Source organism: Helicoverpa zea, chromosome 5 (genome assembly GCF_022581195.2).
Source record: "Helicoverpa zea isolate HzStark_Cry1AcR chromosome 5, ilHelZeax1.1, whole genome shotgun sequence".
NCBI classification, from domain to species: domain Eukaryota; kingdom Metazoa; phylum Arthropoda; class Insecta; order Lepidoptera; family Noctuidae; genus Helicoverpa; species Helicoverpa zea.
In genome coordinates this window covers 3431077-3452659 of record NC_061456.1, presented here as the reverse complement: position 1 = coordinate 3452659, position 21583 = coordinate 3431077, and the positions used below count along the sequence as shown (strand labels likewise).

General features: G+C 35.4%; 1 protein-coding gene across 1 annotated transcript; it reads right to left on the bottom strand.

Annotated features, from left to right (window-relative positions):
• Positions 1-3048: 3048 nt before the first annotated feature.
• Positions 3049-20631, bottom strand: LOC124630621. The gene is made up of 3 exons (XM_047164584.1): positions 20555-20631; positions 8510-9286; positions 3049-7972 (listed from the first exon to the last, which is right to left on the bottom strand). The coding sequence occupies exons 1-3, from the start codon at positions 20629-20631 to the stop codon at positions 3298-3300; spliced, it is 5529 nt and encodes a 1842-aa protein (XP_047020540.1). The 3' UTR covers positions 3049-3297.
• Between the last annotated feature and the right edge of the window lie 952 nt (positions 20632-21583).

Below are 21583 nucleotides of genomic sequence, written 5' to 3'. Positions count from 1 at the left end.
AAGCTTAATCCGTCTGATAACGTGTTATTATGTCGTGATTATTTTGATTAAAAAAGGCGACGAGATAATAAATGATTGTTATACTATACGTATCTTGCAATAACGTTCTAGAGAATATCTTGTCCTAACCTCATAGTGCAGCACCCCTGGTATTAGTGAATGAATGTTTACTAGACTGTTCCAAAAAACAATATACGGAGTCAGGTTTCATTCGATATTAATACTGCAGCACGAGTAATGAAAAGCACTCAATTGGAGTCAATTTGACAAAAGCCCTTTACATGATTGCTCCTTTGAACAAAAACGTTCAGTAGCACCAATTGTAAAGCAATCGCATTCAAGTTTTGACAAACAAAATTAATGCTAATTTCTAGTGTCTTCGCTAGATATATGTTGATTTAAAGATAGTAAACCTGAATGTGCAATTAACATTAATACCTGTTCAAAACAGTTTATTGCAGGATTTGTTAAGCTATGGTTCGTGAAAATAGTAACTACTTAATTAATTTAGAACTTAATAAATTTGTAATTTTATAGCCGTGATTAATTACAGCCTGATGATACAATTTATTTGTCGTTTGATCTTTATTATTTGATGTATGACAAGACTGCGCTGGTTTCGGCAAGATGCCAAGTGCATATCAATTGAGGCGTTCCTTTTGTCCTGTAATGTAGACTTGATAAAGAATGTTCAAAGACAATTCGAGTTAACAAAGGTTGGTTGTGTCCACAAAGATGATTACGGTGTGAAGTAACGGATAATTTTAACACCATTAACTAGAGTTTTTGAATAAATTGTCCCATTCTAGTTTTTGCTACTTACAGTCATCTTCAAAGATGACGTGTTTGCAAGTATATTGTTAAAACCCACATCTTTATGGAAAGCAAAGTAGTTACAAATACATTTTAAACCAACGATAACGATGAACTAAAAACATGATTCATACAAATGCATGTCACCAAGGTTGTGTACTTACAATCAATTCACGGGTCGTCGACCTTAAACCTGTCGCTTGTGTACACTCGATAAAAAGGCCAGCACATCTATCTCTCTTATCTATGGACCCACATTTCTCTACAAACCATAGACGTTTGTGTATTGAAATGTAGTTGGAATTGGCAACTTTATGGTTTTATTATTAGTCTGCAAATAATATAACGACGCACCTCGTCAAATTAATCGTATTATTTCAATTGCATTCAAGATATTTTGTCTCTTTTTGATTCACCAGCTCTGTTGTTGGGACTCGATTTCATGCGACATACCTTTATTGCTTCCCAATAATGTTTAATGTCACGTTTAATGGTAGATCTATGATCGCAATAATTAGACCTTGGTAAAGAAAGGCACATGGTTAATTGATAAATCTTTTCTAGAAACGCCAATGAGTGGCTATCATTATTCAATCAACAGATATCTACTGGGAACTACAACCGCGTGAAATTTTTTCAGATGATTTCTAAATAAATATTAGGCAACAGAATTCATAATAACTCGTATTAAAATAGAACCGATAAAGGCATAGTGGTATATGGTGACTACTTTTCCTGCAGTTTGTGATCAGATTTCATTTCCTATTAATTTATTTATAACTTAACTGTTTGAAAACATGATCAACCGAGTTTAATGTAAACACATGAAACGTAGGTGCCAGAATAAAGTATTTAAATCGTGTAACGTTCTAACCTGATGGTGATTTCCCTAGTTTAATGCTTCGGCGAAATGTTTATTTTCTATCCAGTATCCAACGTGATTCGCGGTGAGTTGTAAATTCACAGCATCCGTGGCAACAGTAATGAAATTCTTGAAGAAATTACTATGAACATAAATATAATTAATCGCCTTTATATTTGATCCAAAATCATCTGGTGAAAATTTTATTTTATTTTACCCAAACAGTCCTGAAGTGGTTGCCCATGTCAAAGACGTATTAGTATTTTTGTCACAAAAATCTTGGAACTATGCCCGATAAAATAAAGGAGGTGGGAGGCAGACTGTGCACGGCGAGATAAGACAGCTCTTATGCCGATGGCAATGATCTGATACGGAGAAAAGATGAACTACTAACCTGGCCCTATTATACAAAAGAAAACAAACTATATTTTGTGAGTGTTTCTCACGGTGACTAACCTAAGACGCTTACACGTCATTGTTATTAAATAACATTATGTGTAAGTATTTTTATCAAGTTAGTTTAGTTCTTTAATCATAAACAAAACACTGTTATCACGGTCCAGCAGGCAAACAGTCTTATGTCATGATATCCATATTTAGGTGCAGTCTAGGACTACACTACATATCGACTGCAAGCAAGCAATACCTCCTATCTGACTCCGGGTGGATTTTAAAGGGGAACAATAAAACTTAATAAAATCCTTATTCCGAGGTAGGTATAATGAGATACTGAAAATCCAAGTTTTCTTTTTCTAAGCATAGTATTGATTAATAAAGTTTTTTGTTTTTATTTTGAATCTAAAGGTAGTTTATGGTAGATACAAGTTTTTTGGTTTTTTGAAACAAAAATGTCAGATAGGAGGTATTGCTTGCTTGCAGTCTATATCATTCTCCGGCACAGTTCTCAAAACGAATATTCAATATGCATATGTATTTTATAACAAGTACAGATTAATAGCTAAACTGTACCACCTAATTCGCAGACTATGAGGAACAGCACGTTAGTGTCCGTTCTCTCTTATGTCTGTCTTCACTGTTATTTCAGAGATAAATTATTATGTGCAGTCCATGCCACGAAAATTCTAAATGCTATTTGCTTTCGGACTCGACACACGAACACTAATTCATGTCGTTCATTAGCATTGTAGTAATTAGTAAAATTGTACGAAATAGTAATTTACTAATGGAGGGAATGCTCTCAAAGTCGCTTATCTACATAATTTAATTTTAAAACGCGATGGAATACGTGAATCTAATTTTGTATAACTAAAGCGTTACTGTTTTAATGTGAAAATCTATCTCTTTGGTTTGCCAATTGGTATTCTAAACGTTTCCACGTTAACAAAGAACCTAGGAAACTAAAAATCACCAGCATCCATAAAATACATTTATTACAGAAAAAGAGACCATCACCAATAATACGGTACACTTTGATCGCGAATGTTAACAGCTATCTATGTTAAAAGAATACACTTAAAAACTAAATTAGATACATGATTATACGCTAAATATTTATATTAATAGGTACTACATTTACTAGCAATAATTTATTAGTGTTATTTGAATACAGATCACATTTTACGTAAGCAAAAGCTTATGATAATAATGTAGACGTTTAACATTTATTTTAATGACTTATTGCTATTCAAACTATCGTAACACGACTCTAAAACTTCAAACTCTTCGAACACCATCTCTCCAAATTTTCCCGTTGTTACTTTACCTTGGTCAAGGTTTTCATTTACATAATAAAATTTCTTTTCGAACGTGTGGGCACTTGATGCTTGTTTGTCTGTTTGCGCTGCAGTCTTAGCATCATCTGTACTTTCATCTTGTTGTTCCAGGATTATTGCTTCTTTTTTTGTTTCGGCAACGGGAACCGGCTGTTGTAAAGAAACTTCTTTTTTTCTTATGTTAGCATCGTTTTGTTTAATAGCCTCAATTTTGGATTTGACTATGTCCTTTTTAATTCCGCTGTCTTTATTGTCAAAAGGAGTTTTAACAATACCCTTACTGTAACTTTCTAGTCTACAAATTTTATTCTTTACCGAATTCTCATCATCATGTACCAATGGAGGGTCTTCTCTTGATAGTTGTTTCTTGAATTTTATCCTAGGGTTTTTGCTATCGTCGGTTCCAGTAAGCTCTAGGCGACTGCTACAACTGTTCGATTTAACTAATTTAAATTTAAAACCTGGAAATCCTTCAGTTCGCTTGTTTTTGTCTTGGTTTTGATTTGTAGCATCTAAGTTCGTATTAGAATTTTGCTTCTCCGACAGCATTTGCTTATGTTTGTCTGCTATGAGACATGAACACTTATCTCCTCGACATTTGGTTTGACATGAATAACAATCCCTGCTGCAGTTTTTTTGTAAACTCTTTATTTCTTCCATAATGGCTTTTGTCATAGGACTCACGGTTGAACCAGTTTTAGAAGTCAATACTTTTCCTCCATAGTAAGTTATTGAAGTACCACACTCTCTTATCTTACGCAAAATGTCAGGACTCACGTATTGACTTTCACAGCAGAAATCTTGGTTCATAGAATCGCAAAGATATTCTTCACTGGAACTGTATTCATTATCTTTTAAATTTTTCTGTGAATATGGGCTTAAGCCGTCTGTTTCATATTCGTTGTTTGAGCTGAGATCACCGCTCGAAACTCCACTGGAAAGACTAGCATTATCCCACTTCTTGTTACCGAAGTTTGTATCAATAGTTAACTGACGTATGACTTTCTTTCTGCCACCATTTTTATTTCCTTTCGATTCCTCGTTAAGATTCCGATAAGACGTAGCTCTTCTGGTTAAGCCTATATTTTCATTTACCAGTGGTGGATCGTGGGTCATAGGACTCTTCATTTTCAATGTATCTTCAAACAAGTTTCTTACTTTCTTGACTGTATCTGGGTTAGGAAGCTCTTCTTCAATAATTTCCTTATTTACCCTTATGGGGTGGTAAAAGAAATGTCGTCTTACTGCATTTTTAGGCTTATCGTTCTGGCCTACATTATTATCGTTTTTCTTAAGTAAAGTTTGTGGAATTTTGCAGGTATCTGTATTTTTTCTGGGAGCGGGTTCGACTTTAGTACGAACTGGTTCAATTATTACGATGTTGTTGTTCACCAATAGTTCCTGAAAGCTATAATCTTGTAAGTACTGCAGTAACCCGTCAAACTGGGCTTCTTTGCGGTAATTAGCTATCATGCTATTTTTAAATAGCTCTGATTTCATCACCTTGTATCTCACGTGGTCAAAATCATCACATCCCTTTTCGTAACCTTTTGCTTTTATAAGAGTGGCTTGAGTTTTTTGGTTTTGGTTATCGTCGCTGCTTAACTCAACTATTTCAATTTCAGGAGTATCCCTATTTAAATCTATTTCAGGTGATTTAACATCATTTTTATCATAATAGTTAGGGTCAGAATCTTTAACAATTTTATCCAATGTAGATTCTTCAATTTCTGAGTCGCTTTTGACTTTTTCAGTTTCATCTTTCCATAGTTGTAATTTTGCCTGACTGATTTTACGTATGCTGTCTACAATTTTTACACTTTCTAATGATTTTATTATATTTCCCACTGATATTTCTGACAAACATTTAGTATCATCGTTTTTAGGCAAATTTTTATCTTCCCTTTTTTCTTCAAAGTTATTACCATTATTGTTATTGAAATCTTCTTGATGCACTTTCAATTCTTGTTTAACGGTAGCTTCATTACCCTCAGGGCCATTGTCTATAAGCTTTGACCAGTAGTTTTTGACTGAATTAAGTTTTTCTTGATATTCAATGTCGGTTTTGATTGCGTTATTCAGTTTTTCTTTAACTGTACTGTCATTTTTAGTGTCTTTATTTTCTTCTTTTATTTCTACCGGAGTATCTGGCTTGTTATTTGTTACAACATTTGTCTCCTTGTTATTTTCCATTTTCGTTGTTATGTTTTGCTTTTTACTTTTCGAATCGATTACCTGTAACACCTGAGGTCTAGTCATGTTTGTGTTTAATTTTTTGAATGTGAAGAGTGGCTGTTCCGAACAATTTTTGTTATCTTTTATAATTAGCTTTGGAGGAGGTTTCTCAAACTTGTGCTGTACAAATGCTATTTTATCACTTGTTTCTTTTCTGAGTTTTGGTATAGTAGTTTTTACAACTTTATTTAATTTTATAGTTATGAAAGGATCTTTCGGTGTATAGTAACTCGATGTATCAATACAATTTTCGGTTGTAACTTTTCTGACTTCTTTAATTGTGTCGGTAACAGGCTTTGGAACTGGTTTAGGTTCCAATGTAGGTTGTATATCAGCACAGTTGGTTGCTTGTGGTAAAGTTGTTTTTGTTTCCAATTCTTTTGGAGGATTTACTTCCGCGCGGGTATTCGTTTCACTCGGTGTCTGTGTTAGTGGTGGATCTATAACAATTGTTTGGTGCCCGCTAAGTGGTACGATTGCAATATTAGATTCCGCCGATGTCTTGAATGATTGAACTCTTGATAATAGTGAGTGAGATTTTTCTTCTTCAACTGGCGGAGATTTTGTTGTTGTAAAATCACTTGTTTTGTTTACACTTCTTTCAACAGAATCCGGGCTGGGGATACGAATAATATCGTCTTCAGTTGGATCTCTTTGCCGAAGGGAATAATGTTTCTTAATTATTCCTAGCCGTGGTTTCTTATCTTGTAGTGATTTTTTTATGTTATCGTTAGATAACGACTTTATGATATTAATCTCTGGCCTGTAATCGGAATTTGAGATTTTTAAGCTTTCAGATTTAGTAATTATTTTATTGTTTCTAATTGTTCCTTCTATTTCGTTTATCTCTCTTTCGTTTTGATGATTATCTGAGCGAAAATAGTTTGGTTCTTTATCGTCAGCGTTTGAGCTATCGATAGTTATAATAGATTTTAAGTCGTCGTCAAGCTTATTAAAGTTTTGTATTAGTTGTGGTTCTGTATATTCTGGAAGGTAAATGCAATTATTTGTTTGTATTTTTAAGTTATGTGTTGGTTTTGTGAAAGTTTTATTTAATTGACCGTAATTTTCAGTGCCTTTTGAAGATAATATTTCTCGAAAATGAGTTTGCGCTATTTCATAAGTATTTTCACAAGGTATGTCTTCTGGATCTTCCTCCCTTAATTGGGCATCAATTCGTTCTGATTTTCTTAAGCACTTACTAATATTAATATCGGGGAGCGAATAATATTGATTTTCGATAAGGGTGGTAACAAAAGGTTCAGTTGTTATATTTTTAGAAGTGCAGTGACTCTTTGTAGAATAAGTGTCGCTTTCAATGTATGTGTTGCTGACATACACTTCGTTGTTCTGTTTTTGTAAAATTTCGTTGAAAAGGTTACCGTTCTTTTTTAAAAATGAATCTCTACGAATATCAGCAAACGTCTTTTTCTTGTTAACTTGAGTGTAAATAGGGTCGTTGTCTTGATTATTATTTTCAGATTTTATGGTGTGCGATGCGATGGATGTATTTTCTTTGAATTGTGAATCACAATACTCATCAATTTTTTCTGCTAGAGAATTAGCTAAGTATTCCAATTTGTGCGACTTGTCTGATGAAGCTATTGAAATTGAAATATAAGAAGTTATGCTATCCGGGGGGCTGGACACGATTTCGTCGTTTTCAGAGGCTATAGATTGTATATCAATATCGTTTTTCGATTCATCTATATTTGGTTGTTCTTCTGGTGTTGGACTTGTATTTTCTTCACTTTTTTTACTTCTTACAGAAATTGCGTCATAGGTTTCTGTGTAACTTACTGGTTCAAGTTCGACGGGCTTATCCTTGTCACTCCTCGTGAGACTGTCGTTAGTAAATGATTTTGGTGTGTTGTTTTTCGATCTTTCTTTATCTTCGTTATCAGTTCCGTGTTCGTCTGTTGTTACATATAGTTCTTTGCTGGGATTAAGCGAGGTAATAGATCGGTCTGATTCTGGCGAACTATCTTTGTAATTTTTTCTGTGAGCTTCAAAATTGTAATGTTTTCTTACGTAGTTAGAGTCTAAACTATCGATTTCACTTGGATTACGCGAATGTCCAATGCTATCCTCGGACAAGTTTGTTGGTTTTATTTCTTCATTCAAGTTCGGCCAACTTCCACTTACGGATCTTGAATGATGGCTGTCGTTTCGCGATAGGACTTCTTCTTTTTCTGATCTATTGTCAGTGTTATCTGTTTTTTCGTTTTCCTTTTGTGCGTTTATGTCACCAAAACAGGATGCGGTGCTATCAATGTAAATACTTTCCAGAACTTCCTCTTTGGTTTGGTATTTTGCACGTCCTGGCAACCTGAAATGATAAAGTTTTAGGTTTTAAATATGCTTTTACATTAACATCCAAACTAATATTATAAATGCGAAAGTAACTCTGTCTGTCTGTCTGTCTGTCTGTCTGTCTGTCTTTTCTTCACGCCTAAACTACTGAACCGATTTGTGTGAAATTTGGTACAGACATAGTTTGAAACTTGAGAAAGGACATAGGATAGTTTTTATTACAAAAAAAAAAAAAAAAAAAATATTCCGGACATATAGCGCCATCTATTGGTCAAATCAAAAATCTGCTGGTAGTCACTATTCCACGCGAACGAAGTTGCGGGCAAAAGCTAGTTATTAATATTTGTAAGATTCAGAGTCAGTCAGAGAACAATCAAACAATTCACACTGAAAATCTACCTTAACATCAAAAAAATACCCAGAAAATCTTTTATATCAAAACAAAACGTTTTGATATAAAATATTTATAGATAGAGTTTGACAAACTATAGTTTTTCAAAAGAATAAATAATTACTTTACATATTACACTAAAAATAAGTAAAAAATAATTACCTGTCTTTAAAGCAAGGCTTATCGAATAAGCGAGCGCGGGGTATCAACTGGGATCTCTTGCTTTTAGCGTGGTTTTGTATCTGCAAGTCGGTGAAGGTTTCCTCTCTTATCACTGCTAAACTTCGACTGCGACGTAAATTAGCACCTTCCGGCTCTTTGTGTTTGCACAGTCTTCCGTAGCTGCCGCTGAATTCGGTATCAGAATTTGCAAAACGTTTCTGTATAAGTTCCTCTGCAGCTTTAGACCTCGTCAAATGTTGATAAAATTCGTCCTGTGGCAGTTGTACGGGTAATTTGTAGTATTCAGCTAACTTACTTTGGTATTTTTCGTGTTTTTTATTCTTTACCTCACAAAGGTCTTTATCCTTATCTTTTTCTTTGTCTTTGCCCTTTGATAGTTTCCTCTTTTTGGGACGCTCTTCTTGACTTTTTTTAGATTCCAGAGAATTCCGCGGTTTGTCAAACTCCAATGTTTCTGTAGGGTTTTCAAAATACTGTATGTCACCGACGGTGTCTGCCGCAGACTTGTGATCGTCCTGACTCGATTTCCTTTCGACAAGTTCTCGGAGGCGGCTTCTTGTTGAGCTGGTGTTGGACGTGACGCTCTCTGGTCGTTTGTTTGGATATTCTAAATTGGATGACGACCGTCTGAAGAGGCTTGTCTTGATCGACCCGAAGTCGCCTTCGTCTTGACAAGAAGCCGCTGAGAAATTCTGTGCCCTTATACGGTCAACGTGATTCTGGCTAGAATACGACGCGACCGAGTCCACCGAGTGTCTGAAACACAAAACATCATAGATTAGATTAAGATGTATTTCCTACGAGCTAGATAATATTGTTTGCACAAGATATATGTAGCTTTCGGAGTGGCTGAGTTGAGTCATAGTTTTTTATGACGTCAAGTAGGTCAAATATTGATATAGGGTGACATCGTACATAATAAGGTGTTGGCTTTAGTACTGGCGTAGTTTGTGGGTATCCCGGTATTGATATAGGTTCCCTGTGAGCTAGACGATATGTGGTGTCTACGATTCTGGCACGCTGCCAAAGACGAGAGCTATTCCGTTGACAACAGAAATATATGAATCTACTAGCTTTTGCCCGCGACTTCGTTCGCATGATATAGTGACTTCCGGCATATTTTTGGTTTCACCAATAGATGGCGCTATATGTCCGGAATAATTTTTTTTTTTTTTTTTTAATAAAAACTATCCTATGTCCTTTCTCAAGTTCCAAACTATGTCTGTACCAAATTTCACACAAATCGGTTCAGTAGTTTAGGCGTGAAGAAAAGACAGACAGACAGACAGACAGAGTTACTTTCACATTTATAATATTAGTTAGGATGAAGTGCTTCTCTTTAATTGTCGTTGTGTACGATTTCCTATAAGTTTTGTAAACGATTAAATTAAGTGTAGTACATACAAACAGTTATGACGTATTTTGAAAAAGAAATAATATTACGTACTCCTACTAACGAAAAATATTTTCTTTCCGAAACATGGCTTCTTCAAATCTTTTATCATGTTTTCCTTATATTATCAAAAGTGAAATGAATATCTTGGGAAGCAAACAATAAAAAGTTATCACCGCGAGAGAGTTTCGCCACTGGTCGTCGCTTCAGTATTAAATTACGTAAATTAAGTATCCCATTTTGATTAAAAGGTCTGAAAAGTATTTTTGCGCTGCTCAAAATGTTTCAGAAAATAAATTGTGTATTAGGGACACAAAAATTAGGTTAAAGGACAAGATGCTCGTGTGCAGTGGTTGTATTAATTTAAGCCAAACTATTGTGCAATAGAAGTGTTGAATGCATATAATAATCTATTTTCTCCTCACAACAAATGCGTTTTGTGCCGCAAAATTCTATGAGAATATTTTAACGAGTCTTAAAGCACATGACATCTGCAGTGAGCATTTGAAACCATGCCAGAATGGGCCTGAAAGTAATAAAGAACCGGCGTCTTATGTATTTACTACAAGGAATGGTTATGGGAGTACATTTAAGGATTTTAAAATTTCAAAGGCTCGGTTTGTCGGCCATGCCCCCATGCCCCATATATTCTGCGTTCGAGGGTAGGCACTGCCGAACTGTAAGGTCGTAAACTACAGCAATCATGTAATATGTAGTAATGAGCTGGTTTACAGCTTCAGATACCGCCTTCAGTGATGGAGGCATTTTATTCCCACCATATTTTTAGCTTTAAATACTCTGTAAAATACTGACTATTGAATTCCATTACGTTCTTTAATTTTTTTTTTATTTCTTTACCTTATGGAGATCTCAAAATCGAATGAAATACCTACTTTTATTAATCTGTTAAGGTTTATCATAAGTTACATAATACGCAGGGCTTATCATAAGACTCCAGAGATGTAAGCCCACAAGGTTCTAATATATTGTTTTAGTGTAAAACGGGATTATACGGCATAATTTACGTGGACATATCGAGATCAGATTAGCCAAGTTCCGACAGCGACGAGCCTCCCGTAATTGGCTCATAGATTCGTGTGATGACTGTGTAATGAGTTTCGCACACATACACACGATGTAGGATCTCCGGAATTACGCGTAACATCAGAAACTAGGTAAGCGTTCCGGATTCTGTCTTAGTATTGTTTCAACCGAGTTTGAGAAGGAAAATTAGTGATAAGTTATTTCCTATACAGATTAACGTAATCATCGATTAATTACCTATACACATACATAACATAATTATGACATGCATCGAACACCCACATGGACTCATTAAAATCTGCTAACGAAAGCGATAAACAGCGATTCTTCACGATACAACGCTTAGTTACGTCACTAAAAACAATAATGAAAGCATATCCCGCGAAACTGCCGGCGGTGACTTTGCTCTGCGGGATGCCTAGTTTCCGACGCCTTCTGTCTATAAATATTCATAGTCTCGACACCCGCGACTCTGTCCTATCTTTTGACAGGTCACTCGAGACTTTCTGAGCTACTGAAGCTTCCGAGCCGCTTTGAAAAGCGAAGTTGTTTAGCAACTGTCACGGATCGTTTAGATAGGTAAACTGAACTATACACTGTCTAGTTATTTAATCATATTTGTATGAAAACATCTGTTTCACTGGCTTTTGAACTTTACATCAAAATATACGAGCCTACGTCACGAATGCTTCGACTGCGTTGCTATTTTTCGTTTCACATGAATGCATCTATTTTCGTTAAATGCAATGGTTTCCAAAAATAAATGTTGTTCATATTCTAAAACTACTTTCAAATACCTATCTAATCTCTGCTTATCTCTCGCGAGGAAGTAACTAATCCTAATATCGATAAGTTCGGAAACCAAATCCGATTTATTTACAACCTTCCCAAACTTAAGCTTCTCACATTACCATAGACTTAGTTCGGGAGAAATTATTGTTTATTATCTGTTCCCTAAAGAATAAACAGTAGTGAGTTGTGTGGGTATAGTTTCCTCTTTAATTCTTTATATTCATGCATGGATGCCCATTACGTCTGTCGGTTACGTTGATGTCATACAATACAAGATAATTTTGATGTTTGTATTCCGGATTAAATTCTCTTGGATTGCATAACCTACTATCTATGAACGACGACGGGTGGCAGCAAGTGGCAGCAGTTCTAGATTTGTTGAGAAGAATACTAAGTGTTAGGCTAGAACGAATTTTTTCTTCTGATTATCTGTGACCAGCGCAAACGCTTGTCTGATTATGAATGGAAATAAAGTTATGTTTAACATGAAAGCCACATTTTAGATATTGAACCAAATGATGTGAAAAAATATTTTTTAGTTATTAAGTGTAATAAATAAGGAGGAAGTTGATGCGAATCAACCAATATTTCTAGATACTAAGCGATGATAATTTTACCAGACAAAAGATCGCATCTAGGATGTAAATGACGTTTTCGGCCACTACATGCAGGACGAGCTCAATTTTACAGTGTTTCGTGTGGAGAAGAACAATAGTCTATTATGTGGAGGAAGTGAAGATTTATATTGCATCTGTACGTTCAGTTTTGTAATTACATATGAAGGCAAAATGAAACTATGGCCTGTAAGATTTTGGGTAATATCTACTGCAAATTTCTACTAGGCAAACAAGTTTAGTGAGCTCATCTTGAATTAAAGTGTTCCTGTCAAAGCTTGTTTTTCTTTTTTCTGTTTCTGATGTGTAACACTCGAACACTCACTTTTTACTTTCGTCTTTATGCTCGAGTAAAGAATCTTTATTTATTCTTGGCACGTTTTACAGGCCTGTGCTAATGCACTCACTGAAAAATTCAGAGGAACAGTTCAAATGTTTTTCTTATTCGTGTAAATAATATTTGCTAAATGGAACGTTCTGAGATATAATATGCTTTGGAATGATGAAAGGGACCAAAAACTCTGCGCTATCCCTTTTACATAATTTTAGTTTGGTGGTAAAACAGTACCTTTGTTTACCCAAATATACTTTCGGAAGGTAATCCCTCATGTTATTAAAGTTTACTTGTTCGTGTATATATGCGTATAACATGTAGGAAAATTATAGGGTACGTGGCTTCGAAGTAAATAAAACAATTTCTAGTCTTTCTATAATGAACGTTCGTAACGGTCGTATTGTAAGAATTAACATGTACAATTTATTGATTCGTTTTCATTCATTTTTGGGTTTCAGTCATTGGGTTGACTGAAATCCAAAAATTCGTCGTTAATATCGTTTTGAAAACCTGTCTCCATACAAAACCTAAAATGCTTCAAAGATTCCTATTAACTAAGACGTAAATCTCTCGGTAACACAACAGGGAAATTTCTTGAGATTAGTTCCGATCAAGAACAAAGATTAGTTTGTCTTCTGAGTTAAGTGTCTACCGATTATCGAGTAAAGACGAGCGGTATTGAGATATTCTCCCAGAGAAGGGATCGGCTTAATCGCATTTATCTAATCTATAAGGAAGTTACTAAGAAGACAACTGCATCTATGTGACAGGCTGAATCCCTACGGATGGATAAAAATAAATCTTCAGCTATAGGAAATTAGAAGACGTTCCCCAATGGATCCTTCGATTTCAGAAAAAGAGTCTTTCAAGGGCTGTCAAAAAACTTTTCTTTGTGAAGTGTACGCTTGAAAAGGTAAACGTGACGTGACCTTTAAAAGGCTGCACTTCAGATTATTTCGGGTCTTTAGAAAACAGAAATAGAATCTTTTGAATGATTACGTGAGTTATAGGCGATTACAGAGAAATACGGCTGTTTCCTGATTCATATTCCATTCACATAACAAGTGTGCTTGCACGTAACTTATTGCTCGCACCTCCGCATTAGGCGTGTTAACTTAATTTCGAAAACTTTATCTTGGGTCGTATTGTTACTCGACTGTCTTAAGTCTTACTGTTTAATAATGTATCCAATATACTTAGCTCATTGTTTAATTGATAGCACAATGTAAAGGAGTGGTGGCATTGATGATAAAACAGTTACTATTTATTAAGTGAAGTTTTTAGTTAAGAATGCAAATATTCTAAGAAAGTAGCCTTATTGAGATTGATCATATGAGATTCGAAACATTGTAGGTAGAAAATTGTAATCTTGCCTACAATCTAAATGTCTATTAGGATCTAAACTAATGACTCATGATGAGACAAATGTTACAGTAACAGGTGCCCCAACAAAAAGACTTGTTGGCTTGGCTGCCAAACACAAGACGGACGAAGTACACTGACAACTAATACATACAATGTAGTCAGTAGACTTGTCGTTATTATTCGACTGTAAACTTGAATGAAGTAATTATTGAGCAGCGCTCTTATGCAAGTTTCGCGTGTCATCTTCAAACCGCTTTCAAGGATGTGATGTCAGAGTTAACTGTTTATAATTGTTTGATACTCGTATTAAATTTTTAAACACGATGTTCTCTTTGAATTGCGAACAAGTAATTTTATGTTTACAATCATTTTCTGTCCTAGGTGCATGGCAAAAGTTTATACCTATGTTTTGTCTATACGAGCGAAATAATGAGGTTAGATTAATTCAGAATTTATATATTTGGCCTTGGCTTTGCCGAAATAATAAACAAACGCATAAAAAAAAATATTGATGTTGATCTTAGATTAGATCGTTTAGCCAATTCAAATTCAATTTACCGTATACCTTCCTGTTGAAAGAAAACGAATGACGTAAGTACATAGGGCTGAAAATATATTTTTCTCATCGCAATCGTCACGGTGCCGCCAATCTTATATTTTTAGAAATCTTTAAGATAGAAGTTCGTGATTCAATGTCAGAGATTATTTCGAGAAACTAAACAGATAATGACATGTTACAGTAAACAGTTCCTAGAGTTATCACTCCCTGAAAAAAGTTTTATGTCCGTCAAGCCTTTAACAAATAAATACACATATGTTTTTTTAATCGGAAACACGGATATTTTCGAGTTAATAGAGTTGTTAAAATATTGCTTATTGATTGATTTAAATACATAAACAAATTGTCATATTAATGGTTTGGCGAGTTCTGTATAGTATTTCAAATGTAAATATTTCAGCAACTAGGTTTCAGAGATTTGTATTATTTCTCTATTTTGATGAAAGGTTGATGAGGATAAAAGGTCCTTTGATGAATTGCCGTAAAATAAAATCTCAAAATATTTTTGGTAGAAGATAAAGTAGGTACCTACCTACTTTTCAAATATTTTTTTTTCCTTTTACGCCCCTATTTTCCGAATCATAAAATGGTAACAGCTGTTTTAGAAATTTAATCAAAGTTCTTTTCATTATCATTAAATTGAACTGGAACTTTACCTTCAGACATAAAATAAATGATGATAATTTTGTTTCACTGAATGAAATATGTTTTTCAAAGTTTTAAATAAAGTTAAGTATTTTATTTATGTATTGCTGAAATATACCTACTGCTTTGACTAATTACTATATTGTAAACTAAAATGTTACCGAGCCTGTATTGTTTAAACTGTTAGATACCTAATCTAGAAACTATTTTTCTTGCTGTTACTACAGCCATCATCAGTATACCTAAACCTTAATCTTATATAGATAGTACAAAGAGTTGTTATTGTACGAGCATTTCCATTACCACGATTGCAATTGCAAACAATGTGTTTAAGCTCCGTTGTGCCGAGTTCAGCATTTAATACCCAATTCGCAGTTAATATTGACACCGTGTGTCCGAGGCTTTACGATGTGTTGTCACAAGGCGAGTTAACGAATTAATTAACCTAATTCATATGTAAAACGTTGTCATACTGACCTGTCAGTCACGCGTGTTTCCATCTGTTTATCGCAATTAGGGTTGCTATGCATGAATAATTATTTCACATAATTTATACTACAGCATATCGTTGAACTGAATAAATACTACTTAATAAATTGAGTGTGTATTTTTTGTAATGTGACTTGACTAACCTTTAATGTTACCCAACATATTTTCGCTATCTACGTCGAGGTAATATTGTATTTATGGCTGCGAATAAAGGCGATTATCCTGCCGCCAACACAAGAATATATCACAGTTATTAATGGCCGTATGAAATAAACATGGCAACCCTATCTACGTTGTCGGCCATAATGCAATAACTTTTTGCCCACATCCGTAATGTCCGCTTTCTTCCGGCCGTGACACCCCAGTTGCGATCTATGCCCAGCACATAATTATTCAATTAACTAACTACCGGTAAATATAGGGTATCGATGAGATGTGAGGTTGTTTGATGTTGATACTGCAAATTATGTGTTAGAGTATCGAACTATAACCGCAGTCTAACCAGCTGATTAATTCAGACTTCATACGCAGCGCAGACTGGAACCACTCAAATCCTGGTTGCATTTTTTGACCTTTTATATGAATACAAATAACGAGTATTTTCGTCTTTCATTTATCAAAAGCGGCGAACGCCATATAAAAGCGATATCCACTGAAATAGAAAGCAATCTATTTCAGTTTGCTGTGATATGGTTTAGCGCGATAGTTGTGAAACGGGCTATCGGACCTGTCAGCCGATTGTCATTAAAACAAACTTCTGTGCGGATTAGTTTGTGCAAGTTAAACGAGATAATCATGAACCAGAAGCGTCGGATTTATCAAGATACGGCATATTGTTGAATTAACTTTGATTTCCTACCGAACATGCTTAATCTATTGCACAATATCGCATAATTTATTTTTAATTTACCGCCCCACAACTTCGTGTGTATTTTAGTAACTATAGAACAAATGTGTCTCCAAAAACAGTGTTTTTCTCAAGACCTTGATCTTCGTCAATCCAGCGTTTGATCTCATTTTCACGTTGTTGTTTTAGTAAAACAGAGTAATTCTGACCGTTAGAATAATATATGACCTAAGCGCTCACAAAGAAGCTAGGAAAACGGGAAAATTGTTTTTATCTTGAAGAGAAAACGGCGCGCCTAAGAAATAGTTTATTTGTGTCACTGACCTTTGCCCTTGGCTCAGCCAAGTGAGTTGGATTAGTTTTATTATTTATGAGAATGGACTAATAGGTTTGAATCAGGTTTTTATAGCTGAAATATATTAAAAGGAAATCTAAGAACCTTTTTGTATTTCCGTTTCTAATAAAATTGTTTATGTAGGTATACTAAAATGTATTTTTACTTGTTTCACACGAATGCAAAAACTGCTCACGTGTCAACGAATAGTTTCAATGAGTAATTGTTCTTTACCCGTCCACATGCTACTTGGCTGGCATTTTAATGATCAGAAACCAAACATTCGTTTCAAAATAAACTAACGTCATGCCCAGACCACCTGAGACTGAATGATTAATTGTCTGTACTTTTTGAAAAGTTTATAGTAAAGGCAAAAGTAATTGATTTACACTCATCATCCTCATCATCATCCTCCTGCCCTTATCCCAATTTCATTTGGGGTCGGCGCAGCATGTTTTCTTCTTCCATACTCCTCTATCTCCCGTCATCTCACAAGTAACATTCTTTCTTACCATATCTACTTTCACGCAATCCATCCATCGTTTTTGTAATTGATTTACACTGTTGCTATAATATGGTCCGTTAGCTACGGTACGCAACGAGTGATAGTAATGTATTATTACCGTTGAAAACTATTTATATGCGGGAAATAAAGTAAAAAGTTGTGATTTCATTCTTACCGATCTTAAAATGCGAGTTTAACTGTAAGTAATCGTGTGACAACCCTGCTAGACATTGCTCAGAAGCATTGTAAAATAGATAAGGTGTTGTTTTTTTTTTATTTTATCTGTTACAAATGCAAGTTTCTAAACGACAATGCCTATTGAATTGATACATCTGCATGATAGTATGATATGCTAATTCAACTTGACCTTGTCGAGTTCAAAGGAATCTCGCAATGCTAATACTGTAATATAGGTAAGGTATACCAAAAACAATGTAAAACATAAAACCTTTTCTTTTTAATGTTGCTGTGAAATACTTGGATGTTCGTTTTTTCGTCAAGTGTAAAGCGATGCTACCATCGGATTTATTCCCAGCCGTGTGTGAAACGATATTTGCCGGCGAATTGGTCCAGGTGGCCGCGGTTAAGAGCTTACCTCGGTTAAAATGGCCGAAGAATTTTCATGCAAAATTTTCCACCGTAAAATCTGTCACGAACATTCGTAGGAGACTATTTGCAGTTTGCCGGAAAACTCAGCATTCTGTAATTCCCTGCCGAAAGAGTTTCGGCATCTAATACTAAGGGTATGTTAAGACTTTAGTATGATGCCGCGTCTAAAGTTTAGGTTTCTATCTCAAGATTGAAACGGAAAGTTTCGGTGTTCAACACTTTGGGGAACGGTTTCTTTGCCAAATGTTTGGTTTATGTTGATTACTTCTCGTCTAATAACGTGTTTTATTGTGTAGTGTATTTCCAGAAAGAAATCTTTTAGATTCAATTTCAAAAGGATGTAACTAATGACTATGAGTGAAACATGTCTATCCCGTTACTTCCACTAGCACTTTCATGAGTTGATAATAACGTCGCTTAGCACAGCATATTCACTTATTACATAGCGTTAAACGGCTTAAGTAATATCTTAGAACATAACCGATGTCTCAACGTTAACTACAAGCAATTTCACCGTAATAAGCGTCTGCGGCGATGTGGCTCTTAATCTGGTGGCTGAGTATGATATCTGTCTCATTTTAGTTGCATGTTACACGAATAAGATGCGATTAACAACTTGCGAAATAAAGAGACTAGTATGTGCTAGATTTGTGTCATAAATCGACTTGTTAGAGTTTTGTAATAAGCAATACCTGTTAGGCTATCAAATTAATCTTAAAGTTAGGTAAGTAATATTTATTGGGACCTACTTTATGATCGAAATATTCTTCGATAAAATGTTTAGACATAAATAACATGTCACATATCATATGTAAAATTGAAATAAGATTTAAAACAGCAGAACGATTAATGCATAACCGGTATGTAATGTGGTAAAACAACCCAATGACCGTGATAGCTTTCATTCCTAGAATATTCAAAATTGGACAATCACCAATAGCCTAATTAAAATTACAACATGTGTGCAAATCATTTGGATTGCAGTTATTTACATAGTAAGCACGGGTTTATTTTGCAACCAATAAAATTTTCTCATTGACCGACAATGTACCAAGGTACACTACTAACCGGTGCTCGATCTCGTTAAACATTGCCCAATGCATGCAGCGGCTTTCTTTACATTGAGATTAAAATCTGCATAATTTGCAGCGCACTGATTTAAAGACTTTCGACTTCATTCGTCCAGTTATTAAATGTAAATTTTATACCAGCTGGCCTAATAAGGTCCTACTTTAAATATCACTTTGTAAGATATCCAGTAGCTATAAGAGCAAATGCCAGTATTTGCGACTTTAATTAACTAAATGAAGCCTCTAAATTGCAGTGTGAATTAATTTGGTTCTGATTGCGGCGAGAAATGAATCAAATATCGTTTGCGAAAATGGTTTTAATTCGATCCCCTATGATTCTAGACTGCGCTATTCGTCAGGAATGCATTATGAATGCGCGGTGACACAAACGTGATTGCTTTAAAGGGGACTGGCAGAGCTAACAGGATAAATTCATGTGTTGCTCGCCCCAATTTTGTCAACTAGGGATCTGCTAGTTTACCGCCTAACTTCTTATTCAGACAATTGATGCTGATCATTTTCGACTCGATTATGATACTCCGATGACTCCGTAGTTCCCTTTATTATTTCTTAATAAATGATAGTTCAGTTGCACGGTAACTGATGCAACTGATATCGTGATGTCACACATAAATTGTTGGTTTTCCTTGTCTGGCCAGTATCATAACATCCTTATAACTATTTTTACTCTATTATTACGTAAACACCTTTCCTTATTATGAACATTAATGATGATGAATAACTATAAAAATCATTCATTCGTGTCATAATTTAAGACGGACGTTAACTTCGCACAAGATATTTTTATATAAATATAAAATATATTAAGTAATATAAAATAGGTATACTGTGGCTAGTACTGATTCTACTGGTTAATTACCTAAATTTATTTGAGAACTGATCGCAATACAGAAATAAAAACTCGGGAAATACGGTTAATTTAGAGACAATGGGCGTCTACGTTATATCATGTTATGGGTCATTCTAAGTTAAGAAGTACTTTCGACGGCAACAACAAAAAAATACATTTTTTTTCAATAAACTTTACAAATAACCTATTTATCACTTAAAACTAAATGTTTCCTATGTGGTCACTCAAATTTATTGCAGAAATGTACGTAATTAAGTCACAATAAGCTCTAATATAAGAAAAATGTCTCTCCCCTGGTCTGTCCCCCAACCGACTTTATTTGTAAATCAGTAATTATGAATGTATTAAAATTCAATAATTATTTTAAACTCTTTAATTTTATAGGTACAGTAAACTTAGTAATAGTATCTTACAAGTAAAAGTGTTTTTATTCCAATTCTTTAAAAAAAATATGAACACCGAAATTTGTCCACCGAGTTTCGTGTCTCGTCCCCTGGTCTTTTGTTTTCGTTCAAAAATCAGTTTTGCTCTCCTAGTCTGAAGAAGTTGTGACCTTGAATGCATAGTGTGTAACGTGAAGTTAGCAGCAAACGGCGCATAAGCAACTGCGCCGCCTTTATTGTCGGCCATTTCGATCACGCTACTCGCTGGGTGCAGAAGAGTTATGTGAATGCAGGCTTTCCTCTGGGAAGTTTTACATTGCAATTTTTTGTTAAAATACTAACATATACTTCAATATTTACTATGAATAGTGTGTACATTGTTATGTTTGTGTGTGAATGACGTACGCGAAATACTTTTACGGCTATTTTAGATTTCTATCGAAAATGTATCTCCCCTGGCGTATTTCCCCTGGCTCTTTTGATGGCAGGGGAGATACTTAATGTCCAGGGGAGATACATTTTTACGCGTTTCCATTAATACTTCTAGTTTTCTCTAATCCTTTACTTGGCGTTATGCTTATTTTAGCTTTACAGTACATATTACGTTTTATTTACAGAAAAATGGCTTGAAAAGAAGAGGATAGCAAACGATTACGATATCAAAGAATTAAAAATGACCCGGATAAGTATTTCATCGTTGTACTTGTTTTTTTTGTAGCGTTGGACTGCACAGATTTAAGTGGATCTATTTCTTCCGCTTGTTTTTTTATTTTCAGGTTTCTTGCTTTTCTTGCTCGAGTGGACTTTTGCTGCACGATCTCCCGCGAAGCAGCTGGCCTACTGCCGGACTGCCAATTGGGGATCTGGAGGCGAGAGTCTTCTTGCGCCTGTACTACTGGCGCGAGGAGGCTCAGGGCCGGGAGGGAACTCCGTTGCCGCGGCAAGTTGTCGAGCAGCGGGCGGAGCTCCGGCGCGATCTCATGGTGGCCTGGAGGGAACGACTGTCGCAACCCAGTGCAGGGCACGCCACCATAGTGGCGGTAAGTCCCCTCTTTGAGGAGTGGCTCGGGAGGAGTCACGGCGCCCTGACGTACCGCATGACGCAGGTCCTCACCGGACACGGTTGTTTCGAGAGGTACCTGCATCGAATCGGTCGTGAGGAGGCGCCTGGGTGTCACCACTGTGCGGACAGCCCCGAG

What these genes read in the sequence shown, in the direction of transcription:
- LOC124630621 (XM_047164584.1), bottom strand. Translation starts at nt 20,631, where the DNA reads ATGGCCGACAATAAAGGCGGCGCAGTTGCTTATGCGCCGTTTGCTGCT. An exon ending in TTACACACTATGCATTCAAG is followed by an intron (nt 9,287 to 20,554) that starts GTCACAACTTCT and finishes TTTGTGTTTCAG; the next exon opens with ACACTCGGTGGACTCGGTCG. An exon ending in AAGCCTTGCTTTAAAGACAG is followed by an intron (nt 7,973 to 8,509) that starts GTAATTATTTTT and finishes TTATCATTTCAG; the next exon opens with GTTGCCAGGACGTGCAAAAT.